At 42.2% G+C, this 13072-nt stretch overlaps 1 protein-coding gene across 1 annotated transcript; it reads left to right on the plus strand.

Moving 5' to 3' along the window:
• The first annotated feature begins 4381 nt into the window (after positions 1–4381).
• LOC128743165 (uncharacterized) lies at positions 4382–6550 on the plus strand. Its single transcript, XM_053839690.1, has 4 exons — positions 4382–4496; positions 4568–4637; positions 4756–5418; positions 5489–6550. The coding sequence occupies exons 1-4, from the start codon at positions 4474–4476 to the stop codon at positions 6428–6430; spliced, it is 1698 nt and encodes a 565-aa protein (XP_053695665.1). The 5' UTR covers positions 4382–4473; the 3' UTR covers positions 6431–6550.
• The last annotated feature ends 6522 nt before the right edge of the window (positions 6551–13072 follow it).

Raw genomic sequence — 13072 nt, forward strand, 5'->3', positions numbered from 1 at the left:
TTGTAAAACACTGACTGACTGATTTCGCCACAGAAAAGTTTGCTACAGTAGTGATGCCAGATATACGGAAGACTGAATCCAATTTCTTTAAAAGTATTTGAACGATATAAACATATATATGACGTCATGTTTTCAGCGCAAATTCCAAATTTACGTAAAAAACTTTGTAAATTCCAGAATTCGCGTACAAAAACCTAACAGTGATTTTCAATAATTGTATTTATTCATCTTTTCGCGCGCTTAATGGCAGCTAGTGGGTACAGGGGTACACTTTTCAAACATGTTTATTGGCTTTTGGCAACTCCACTCACGTACGCTTGATATAGTTTTACAACCAGGGTTACCAGGTGAATTTTTGAAAAGTCTTCACGAATCAAGAAAAAATCTACGGGGTGAAGTGGCTGTCAAATTCATACATTTTCGATGTCCCACGCATAGGTACCAAAATGTTAATTTTGACAAGAACCAAAAAATTTGCTGGGAATTCCCCTTTACCGAGGACCATTTGAAAGTTGCTCTCTTCACTCCTACATGGGAAAGAGATAGCAACACACCACAACACACCATGCCCTTGGAAAAAATGACTTCATTTGTCTTCTTCCTGGTTTCCAGAATTTTCCGCCCATTTAAACTGCATAGTGCAGCTGCAGACCTACGAGGTGAAGTGGCTGTCAAATTCATACATTTTCGATGTTCCACGCATAGGTACCAAACTGTTAATTTTGACAGGAACTCCTCGTCAATTCTATTTTTAGAACGAGAAATTATTTTGCTGTGAGCATGTTTCGAATGCGATATTTTTAATTTCGAATAACTTTAATTCGTATAATTAAAGTATAATCAATATATATAGAATGCCAGTGTCGCTGGTGTTTCATGGATATTTTGGTGGCAAACATGTTGCTGGTTCGTGTCTTGGATACGGGAACTACATTGTCAAATTGCCCAATAGAAAATTTTCCTGCCGACGAAATACCCCAAAACGGCCAAATCGGGTGATTTATCCTACGTGATTTACGGTAAAGCAGAAGGATTTTTTATTGGGTTGCCTTTTTAGTTTGACAATCAGATTCCAGTTTCGAATCGATCACTCACACATATGCGCATACAGTGTAAATACGTAATTTTCAAATGTGTGATGTTTACCACGAGCACTGCAGCGACACTGGCATTCTATATATATTGATTCAACTATAATTAAGCTCTACTTAAAAAAAAATGCTAATCTTTTTTTCCGGGAATTGAACCCGCCATCTTTTGATCCATAAGCACTCATCGTGTGATCCGCCCCATTTGCATCTGCAGAACAGATAGTGAGAATATCTTTACACCTAGCCTAGCCCGCCTAGCGTGAAGCAGTCGGTAATGTCGATAACTGACAAACTTTTGCTGTCAGCCGAATTGCGAAATTCTATGCTATGACAGTAAGTGTGCTGTGAGCCGAAAGAAAACTTGGTGGAAGTTTGTAAAGCCACTTTAACACCTTTAAGCAGCCTTAAAGTATTTTGAAAGCTGTAAGCCTAATGAAAGCTTCCTTCTTCTTCTTCAGCAGCATAGAGCCGGGGTGGCTCGTGCTGTTTCAAGCACTCGTCTCCATTCAACTCGGTCTTGGGCCACTCGTCGCCAATTTCCTAGTCGTCTCAGAAGTCGCAAATCGCTTTCGACCTGGTCGAGCCATCGTGCACGTTGGGCCCCCCTGTTCCTGGTGCCGGTGGGGTTGTTAAAGAGGACCGTTTTCGTCGCACTGTCGTCCGGCAAAATGAAAGCTTCCACTCTACACTTTAACATCTTTAAGCAACCGTAAAACGGTTTGATGTTTATGGCTGTTTAGAAGCAGATTTTTTAGTGGAAAAATCCGCTATTAAGCTTGTTTATCAGCTTTTGGAAGATAACTGGTTTAAAAAACTTAAAGTAGCTTAAACATCGCTTATTTAAACAGCATTTAAGTGCTTACTTTATGCAGCTTTGATCGCCTTAAACCAACCCGTAAACAGCCATTGCTCTTGCAATTCAGCTAAGAAATCCTTATTCCGCTTCACCCCTGCACCCAACTTTTGGAGGTAGCAGCAGCTTACGTTCGTCAACGCGAATGAAGTCTGTTCAAGGCAATGAGGTTTAAAAAGGTGTGGCAGATGAAGACATTTGATGGTATTAGTAGCGAAAAATCAGAAAACGACGTCAAACTACAAAAACAAACCGCGTCGGACAATGGGGTTTGTTTTTGGAGTTTGACGTCACGCTTCATCGTGATTGGTCGATTTACGATTCCACCCACACCATGATGAAATTTCTTCATTGCACTAACACCAACCAACCAACATTCTGATTTTTCGCTATACAGTAGAGATTTGTATAACGCGGATTTGTAGAACGCGGATTTCTATAGCGCGGGTACCATGATATTTCTATAACGCGGTTTTCCGCGTATAACAAATACACGTAGCATATGGATATTGAGTTAATTGGGGCTAAAGTCGAATTTTGAGCGATTTTGAACAGATACGACCGTGGTTGTCTTTTAAGAAGTTGTAGGGCACATAACAGTTGACTCTCTAAGTGATATACGGAAACCACAAAGTTACGGGTTGGCCTGCTGGGCCGGAATATCCGTTGAAATTTTCGTATTGGTAAAGTTGGTTAAAATTGGTGAAATATTTTTGAAGTAACTAAAGTCGGGTAATTAATACGAATTAAAAAAAAGTAATAAATAAACGACCTTAGAAAGCCATAAGGTGGTCCTCCGGAAAATTCAGAACATATCGTGAATATTTTGAGTGTAATTTGACTACACTAGAAGTATATTTCAACTATTTGTGATTCAATTTGGCCATTGGATGGTATTGGTTGGTTTAGAAAATTCAAAGCTTTTTTTCCATGTTGGGTATTTTTATCACTGCGACCATTTGTTTGATCTATTGTGATATATCCCCCATTTTACTATGGCTATGTTGTCAAGATCAAGCCACTGGAAATGCAAATGTTTTTAATTTGTAACAGATCAAAATAAAATGGAATAGCAGCAATCCTCAACTAAATAGGCCGCTCACGACTCGACATGGCCGCCAAAACGTTTACTGGAAAATTAGGATTTGCCGTCAAAGTGAACAATAATTCAATTCAATAATGCTAGTGTAATTTGATAGATGTGGTATAGTAAACTGAACTACCGGTAACATTTACTATACTTACAAATCTAATGGCAAATATATCAACTTTTGTATAAGCTCTTCACCAGGTATTGTACTCTTCTGGGAAAATTTTAACAGAAATCTAACCATCGTAGTTAGCCATGGCCATTCCGAAATCCGCGTTGACGGTATCTAATATTTTTATGGGTTTTGCATGAGAAAAAGTGAGAGAGAAGTGTTATTGCTTTTGTTTTCACCTTTTCCTGGACAATTCAGAATGGGGCTTCTTGTAAGAGCGAACAGGCTACGAAAACTTTGTTGCTTTCGTCAACGCGATAAGCAGTTCGATGCCCTTGATCATCAAATTTAATCATTTAATATCGTATCGTTTGATGCATTTCATAATGGCCAGGTTGAGTCATAAACCGCTGAATTTATATTCCTATTTCACATTGTTCAATTCGAGGTTGAATGAACATAATTCCGAACTCAAAGAACTTTTACGGATGTTCCGTATTTGTCGGAGAATCGTATGTTGGCTTCTCAATAGCACGGATTGTTTACTTTATTTATTTTACGCCAAATAATAAGCCATAGGGACTTTAAAAAGAATTTGGAAGCTATGAGAAGACTTCACAGAAATGAAAATTTACCGGATGTTCCGGAAGACCAAGAGGAGATTTTTTTGTCTCATCAAGCATCTGTAAGATGCAAAAATATATACTTGACATCTTTCCCAAAGGAACTATGGTCGGGTTGATTCAAAATTTCGTAAAATTCAGGTATAGCCCCAATTAACTCATTTTCCATATGCTACGTGTACTTGTATAACGCGCTTCTTATAACGCGGTCCCAATTACCCGCGTTATAGAAATATCGACTGTATACTAATGCCATCAAATGTCTTCATCTGCCACACCTTTTTAAACTTCATTGGAGTACGCCACTATCGAAGACGACGATTCTGAAGGGTAAGGATAAGGATCTTCTTTATGCAACACAATGTAACTCTTCACTCTTTCATGTTTTAACGTTGATTTTTCTGCTATGAATTTCAATTCTCCCGCAACGTTTGCTATCACTGCACTCTACAGAAGAATCACTTAAAAAGAATTTTCTATATCTTTAGAACTCATCTCATAACTGCTTTTGACACACGACGACGATCGACGCCAGTGAACTCGACAGTTAAACCTTCGCGTCTCGCATATCGCATTGTAACTTTAAAAGTTAATTTTTGCATATATTTTTAACTTTTCACCTAGGTATAAGATTTTTGTGAAATCTGTATTAAAATCGAAAACTGTGACCCATCGTACTGCAAGCTTTGACAAGAGCACTGGAAATGTCGCCAAAGAAACCGGTCGAGTAAGTTTTGTTATAAATACTTTCTGTAATACCTTTTAGGAATATTTTTTTTTATTGTTTCAATAATGCAGTGTGAACAAGGTGCTACCGACGGATTCGGGTCTTAAACAGCGCAACATAGTTTGGCGCAATATTATGGATGTAAGTTAATTCCTTTCTATTTACTTAATGGTACCGACAAATCACATATCATCCGATAATGAGTTTTATCTAGTGATTTTGCAACCAAGTTTCATTGTTATTGTTACTCTTTTTTTAGAAATATTCCAATAACAGCGAGGAGAAAGCATTTGACATAGACAAAATTATCGAAGCTTGTGACGAAAATGCCAGTGACAAAAGTTTAGTTAGTGACGTAGAGAGCATCTCCGGTGCTGACTCGGATCAGGAAAATTGCGCAGAAATATCAAAACAATTGTCCGCTATTGTACCAAAAAGACAGAAAAAGTGGAAAACATCCGGTCTTGCTAAACTCATGGAAAAAACCGAAGACCAAACGCAGCAGGGTAATTTGCTAAGCCATCAAAAAGTACAAGAATGGCTGATGGGTCGATTTCCTGGGATGGAGCAAAATATATTTAAAGGGCAGGAGACTATAATGAGTGAGCGCAACGAGGACGGTGATCAGATGCGTTTTCATCGGAAGCAGCAGCTTGCTGTTGCGAGCAAAATGGACTCAGATTCGATGTACTCGCTGGATTCGACGAAGTATGTTTTATCAAATGCTGGCAAGAAAACCTACAGCAAAGTTGTCACGACTACTATCGAGCAGTATACGCTGAATCCTAGTAACGGTGTTCCTGTGAAGTTACACTCGATTAGCGCCTTCCCTGCTATTGAGGCGAACCCATTGTCGGCATTAAAGCTAGGACGTAACATTTCCAAGTCCGATTCCTTGGCAATTGATGCCAATCACCGCAAGGTAAGGTTGATATAAATAGAAATTTCGATCAGAAGTTGCAAAGAAATTTGATCTGAATTATCTTTTGTAGAATGACGAGAAACAAAGCCAGGAAGTCGTTCAATTTGTGAAACCGCTGGAGCCTAGGCGTAAAATATTCAAGAAGACTAAAACAAAAAATTCAAAGCGAAGTCCGTCTTCGAAAGCAGCAAGTAATCGCGAATATGAACAAGCGGTGCAGAAAGCTGTTCGTGTGAGCAAAATTCCGGCTGGTAAAACAAAGAAGTGTCGAATTCGCTGGATGGAGGACAGCAACAGCAGCACTAGCGAAAACGATGAGGTTTTCACTCAAAACAGTGCGAAGCGAGCACTTCCGGCGACGCAGTCCGATAGCGATTCCGCTGAAAGTAGCGTAATACCGAGCAAAAAGGCCAGTCCTTCACAAATGAAAGCATTAGTAGAACCGTTCGGGGCTATCGCTTTAAGTCCGAAGAAAAAAACGTCGCATAGATCGTTAGATTTCACTTCGCAGAACGACCAAACAACCAACTTGACTGCACAGTTTGCTGCTGAAAATCCAAAATTAGTTAACTCCACAGAAATTAACAACTGCACAACACAATCGAACGGAATTAGGACAGGACCACAACCACCGAATGGACATGGCACTTCAGTCGAGAAGCCTCTTATTTTATGGGTATATAAGCCGCAGACTATTGATCTTAGTCTGAGCCGCGAGGAAAAAGTCCGTATTACCGTGAAAGATTTAGATCTGTCCGAAGTCACAAAGCCGCGACATTTGGCGAAATTTAAAAAATTCACCTGCTTGATTCACCCGAACTCGTCTGTGCAATTTGTTCCGTCCGACTCGGAAGACGACATACCGAAACCGATGTTGAGCGCTAAAACGCGACAGCTAATGGAGCAGGATGACGATAGTGAGAGCCTCGACGAAGACGATCCGATTATGAACTACAATCCACGCTATACGGATCGTTTAAATCTTAGGGAATGTCCTACCTGGCTCAATTGATTGTATTCGTTTAGCTGCATTGCATTGATCTACAGTTGCTTTTTGTTAGAGGAGAAAAATAGTCGGACATTATAGGTACTGATTCCTAATGCCATAGACGAGCATAACGTAACGTAAAAATGTAACAATAAAAAATAAATTTCAATTGTATTCAGTTCTATGTTGTGGCGTGAAATGTATCGCTTGTCCGAATATTGCGCTAACCAGAGAGCTCCAAACAATAAACGTCAGTTCGCCGCCATACGCCTAGATCTATCGCTTGCTCTATGAGTCTGTGTGATTTCCGATAGTTGAAATTCTCAAGTTACACTTGAGGCGCACCTGACGTCTCAGTAGTCAGGGCAAGGCCCGCAAACTGAGACAATAAGTCACCCCTGGGAGGGGAGGTATTTCAGATGTATATATATTATACGGAATAGGCCCCAGGATACTTCCTTGTGGCACTTCTGCAGAGAACACTGTCAGACAGAAGGCTTTCTGATAATCTCGGTAAATTTCGGAAAATTGTATCGATATAGCTTGAACGCCAGGTCATCGTGCGTGGTGCGTGCATTGTCGAATGCCTTTTCGATATCCAAGAGCACCGTTGTTGTCGTTTTATAAACCGACTTGCCCCGCTGGATTATGCTGATAACTCGTTAGAGCTGATGTATGGTGGACCCAAACTGCTCCTCCTGAAAGTCTCCGTTCTGATCAACGAACAAAAGAATCCGGCGTTGACTTCTCAAACAGCTTGAAAAGGGCAGAGAACAGACTAATGGATCGGAATATATTTGAAGAGAGATGTTCACCTGATATTGAACTGGGACTGCACTTTCCCGGGCGAAGGCAAGTCTGTGTATCTAGAGACTGTTCCGAATTGATGTTGTCGTTGAAACTCGACATAGTTGGCACGATGGCAATTTCGTCGGGGCCGACTGTCTACCGTATCGGTAGAGGCAGCAAGCTTCAGCCCCACAGGGTAGTGGTCGGAAGATAGTTTTTCGAAGACCTCTAGTACTGCGGAGATGGCCACGTTCGTTATAAAGATGGTTATAAAGTCCTAAATGGAGTGGACTCCCCATTTGGTGATAATAGTCAGACTGTCCAGTGCTTCGAAATTTTCTGCCAAGATGATTCCATTCTGATTTCTCTTTCGTTTGCCCCACGCTTCATGCCGTGTATTGAGGTCACCGACAATGATGTACTTCGCTTGCTACCGAGTCAGTTTGGTCAACTCGGATTATAAATGATAGGCAGTACGGTCCCGGGTCCTGGGTTTGCGCCTCACAACAACGACTTCACCCACTCTTCCTGCATTAGTTCGTTTTGTTCCTAAAACCCGAAAGCCGAAAAGGTAGGCGCTAACCTCCGGCTTGAGATGGGTTTGCGTGATGACAGCGATGTCGACCTCCTTCACGTTAAGAAGGTACTTACTTAATCAGCTCCAGGCCGTGGTTTCATCTGCTGTATGAAGAAGGTCGTCTCCATTCCACTCGGTCCATGGCCGCAATTCGCCAGCCACGTAGTCTGCGTAGGGTCCGCAGGTCGCCTTCCACTTGATCGATCCATCTTGCTCGCTGCGCGCCCCGCAGTCTCGTTCCAGTCGGATCATTATTGAGAACTTTTTTAACCGGGCTATCGTCCGACATTCGACGTCCGCGGTGTGAGCGATGGGTTATTCCCTAAGCAGCTGATGCAATTTATGGTTCGTTCGCCTCCTCCACGTTCCGTCTTCCATCTGCACTCCGCCGTAGATGGTGCGCAACACCTTTCGTTCGAAAACAAGGGCGCGTTGGTCCTCCACGTTTCCGCCATCCTCTCAAAGGTACGTGTAATGATGTCAACGTCGCCAGCGAAACCAAGAAGCTGGACGAACTTCGTGAATATCGTGCCACTCGTGTCTATCCCCGCTGATAAGAACCCTCCAAAGCGATGTTGAACAGCAAACATGAAACCTTGTCGTAACCCTCTTTCAAGGGGATTCAAGGGGACTCGAGACTGCCCCTGATACTCGAACAACACACATTAAGTACTCGATCCATCGTCGCCTTGACCAAACGCGTTAGTTTATCCGGAAATCCGTAGTAGTGCATAATTTGCCTTAGCTGATCTTCGAAGCGCGAAAATCTGATCCGTTGGTGGCACGGGCACCCATGAGTCCCGCTTGATATTGCCCCACGAACTCGTTTGCAAATGGTGATAATCGACCACGAAAAGTTGGGAGAGTACCTTGTAAATGGCGATCAACAGTGTGATTGCGCGGTAATTACAATAATCCAACTTGTCGCCCGTTTTGTAGATTGGACACAAGATGCCTTCCGTCCACTCCTCCGGTAGTAGCTCCTCCTCCCAAATCTTGACAATGACCCAGTGCAGCGCTCTAGCCAGTGCGTCACTACCGTATTTCAGCAGCTTGCCGGGTAGCTGATCAGCCCCAGCCGCTTTATTGTTCCGATCTCTTCTGCTACCTTCTGGAGATCGGGGGCTGGCATTCTGTCGTCTTCTGCACGTGCTCCAAGATCTATTGCCATATCGTCACCTTCATGTTCAGCTACATACACTGTTAAGGTGCTCGTCATAATACTGCTTCCACCTGTCGATCATCTCACGTTCGTTCGTGAGAAGATTACCGTCTAAGTCCAGGCACGTATCGGCCTGCGGCATATAGCCTTTGCGCGAACGGTTTAACTTCTCGTAGAACTTCCGCTTATCGTTAGCACGGTACAGTTCTTCCATCGCCTCGCGATCTCGTTCTTCCTGTTGGCGCTTTTTCCTCCGGAAGACCGAGTTTTGCCTGTTCCGTGCTTGTTTATATCGCTCCACATTTGCCCTCGTACGGTGTTGCAGCCAGGGATGGTTCGATCACTTTGACTCAATTTTGATTCATTTGACAGTAGCGTCCTAACCGAGCAAAATTTGACAAATTGTTGTATGGGACATTTGTAGATAAGAACTAGATATGCAATTTTGCTGAATAAAGTGTTGCTGTATCTCTTGTAGTTACGGTGCTACAATGCTAGTACCTCATAAGTAACTAAATGAACGTTCATTTAGTTACTAAAGAGGTACTAGCATTGTAGCGCCGTAACTACAAAAGTTACAGCAACACTTTATTCAGCAAAATGGTAAATAATAACGAGTTCTACAAATGTTTCATACTTAACTTTGTCAAATTTTGCTCGGCTGAGACGGTAGTGTCAAATGAATCAAAATTGAGTCCAAGTGATCGAACCATCCCTGGTTGCAGCATTCTCGCACGTGCTGCATTCTTCTCCTGCACTAATTGCTCGCATTCGCCGTCAAACCAATCGTTTTTTTCGGTTCGGATTCATCGGCCGCACGTATTCCTGGGCAACTCCGGTGTCTCGTAGGTAGCTGCTCGATGTTGGGTCGCGGCGTACGGCTTCGACGCGTGTTATACACCGTCGAGAGTTTTGAGCGCATGCAGATTGCAACTAGGAAATGGTCCGAATCTATATTCGCACTGCGGTAGGAGCAAACGTTTATAGCATCAGAGAAGAATTTGCCGTCGATTAGAATATGGTCAATTTGGTGTTCTATTCATTGGTCTGGGGGCCTCCAGGTGGATTTCTTTGCGGGGGAAGAAGGTACTTCGGACTACCACACCGCCCAAAATTTACGCATCATTGCGGCATGCAGGCTGTTTGGCCCGATTACCGGTCTGTATATAGCTTCCCGTCCCACCTGCGCGTTCATGTCACCGATGACGATTTTCACGTCCCGAACTCCTCCTTCTTGTCATCGGGTCTCCCTTCGTGGGGGAAGGGCACATTGATTGAAGAAACGGCCCTTAATCCTCAACTTGCACATCCTTGTGTTGATCGGTTGCCAACCAATCACACGCTGGTGCATCTCTCCCAGTACTCTAAAGCCGGTTCCCAGCTCGTTGGTGGTGCCACAGCTCTGGTAGAAAGAAGCCACTATTATTTGAAAAAGCCATGTTGCGGTCCACTAAGTAACACCGGAATAACTCCATGTGACTATGGCCACGCGGTCATGCAGATTTTTGAGGCAACATTAAGATTGAAATACATTCCATCGAAATGGAGATCAGTCGAGATCATCTTCATACCGAAAGCTGGAAAGAGAGACCGGGCGAATCCCAAATCCATCAGACCTACCAGTCTATCTTCGGTTATACTGAAGACAATAGAAAAAGTTCTGATGAAGGATTAGGTTCACGCACATAATCGACTGGATTCAGGCTATGCTGGCAAAAAGAGAAATCACTTCTGAACTTGGAGGGTCCTCGATGACAATAAAAGCAATGAAGGGATGTCCACAAGGAGGGGTTCTTTCACCACTTTTGTGGTCTTTTATTGTAGATGATCTACTTAGGAGTCTAGAAGCTGAAGGTTTCGAAGTTGTTGCAGATGACCTTATCATCATAGTGAAAGGAAAATTCGATAACATAGTTTCGGAAAGAATGCAAAAGGCTCTAAGGCCCGGGTAGCCCTGAGGTAGAAACCTGAGGATAGCTATGATACTCTCTACAAAGTGTGCGAAACATCGCACCACGACTGGGAGATGGGAGTTCCTATATGTTTCGTCAAGGCTCAACGATATTTTTCACTGATGGCTCAAAAATTGGTTCAAAAACTGGTGCTGGAATCTATGGCCCTGGAAGAAAAATATCAGTGGCAACGGGACTATGGTCAACTGTGTTTCAGGCGGAGACTTTTGCAATAGTTGAATGTGTAAATGTTTGCTCGAAGAGGAGATATAAACATGCAAGTATTTGCATCTTCTCTGATAGTCAAGCTGCGCTGAAGGCACTAAGTGCTTGTAAATGTACTTCCAAAATAGTTTGGGATTGCATTCTTTCTTTGCGACGTCCATGTCAAATGAACTCAGTCAATCTGTATTGGGGTCCAGGACACTGCGGCATTGAAGGCAATGCAATAGCAGACGACTTAGCAAAGGAAGGCTCTCACTCACAATTTATTGGTCCGGAGCCTTTTTGCGGAATATCAAATTGCACAATAAAAATGGAACTTAGGCGCTGGGAAGAACAAAAAGTGACAGCCAAGTGGATGGCAGTCAGAGGATGTAACCAGTCCAGAAGATTTATAACTCCAAATGCTCAATAAGATCTCAATAAGAGAGCTCTTTGTACAATTGTACATACACTGTCCTAAGAACTGGGCACTGTCCGAGTAGATATCATTTTATAAACATTCGTCGGGTTGGTAATGATATCGGTCGCTTTTGCAATTTTAAAACTGAAACTTCGGAACATCTGCTATGCAGTTGTGGTACGTTATATACGAGTAGATTAAAATTTCTCGACAACGGTTGTTTATCTCCCGGTGAGATTTGGTATGCTAATCCCGGGAAGTTTATTGGTTTCATAAACCATATCATACCTGACTGGGAACGTGTACCGGCAAATGGCCAATCACTTGTATAATGGTGTTTGGTTTGCCTAACGCGTACAGCAAATACGGATATACTAAGTTCAATTCAATGGACAAAGTAGTTCAAGTCCCCCATAACAAAAAAAAAATTGCCGCGATCTATAGGAATAATGAAAATATAAAAGATTTTTGGGAAAATTCTCAAATTTGGTGAAATAATATTGAAAGATAAAGAAGTTTCGGCAATTTTAGTGAATTTTTCGGTACAACTAAAAATGTTGCAGACTTCAAAGGGGTTAAAAGCGAAGTTAAAAATTGGATTAAAATTGATCTAGAAATTTTATTTATGCGTCAAAGTTTACAAAACCACCCGATGCAATCCAATCTAATCTAATTGCCATTGTTAGTTGGAAACATCCAAACATCTAAATGGACCGTAAACATGAAACTTGCGATAAAAACCGTTCATTTGCCATCTTTATCACTGAATGATGAGGGCAGCGGTAGTTTTGTGCAGCGCCTCTATTTGTCGAATATAGAAGCGAAAAGCTTTCGCTACAATTTTACATGCATGGAACTGGAACCAGCTATATGAATCGCTAGTCTGCTATGCTCGTACAGCATAGCAACTCCAACAACAGCAAGCTTTGAGCTAGTTAACGGGAGACTTCTACACGGCGTGGAATGACCACTAAACGATGACATTACCGTACCTTGTATCGGCAAATCCACCTTGAGTAATTGGTAGGTTCTCGTTGAGATATGCGTATATCTCAGCAAACTTTAGGTTAAGATTTTCGGTAGGACCCGCGTTGATGGATTTAGCTCCGTGGTTTTTGAGCTCTGCCCATCTTTCGTTTTCTACTCCGTTGCCTTTTCACAGAAGGAGAAGGAGTAAGAACTTAAGTGGGTGGCTTTCGGAGCGGGTCCGATTTTTTTTGCTGCACTGGCTTTCTAGAAAAAGCGAGAGGGGAAAGCTTGATGCTTTTGAGTGCTTGACGGCCTGTGTCACTGTGCAGATGCCAGATCTACGGATTTATCCGTGGTTTTCGGATTTGGGAATTTTCTACGGACCTACGGATCAAGTGCTCAAATCTACGGATTTTCATAAACTTTGCGGAAAAGATTGAAAGTTTCATTTAGCGACCAAAGGTCGAGTACGCTACATGCAATTAATAATATCCCGAAAAGCATAACTTTATTCTAAAAGAAAGAAGCGAATAGAATACTTTTCTTTAAAGAGAAGTATGTTAAAAATAGAAAATTTGCTTTATTCCTGTTA

The sequence above is a fragment of the Sabethes cyaneus genome, chromosome 3, assembly GCF_943734655.1.
Source record: "Sabethes cyaneus chromosome 3, idSabCyanKW18_F2, whole genome shotgun sequence".
NCBI classification, from domain to species: Eukaryota; Metazoa; Arthropoda; class Insecta; order Diptera; family Culicidae; genus Sabethes; species Sabethes cyaneus.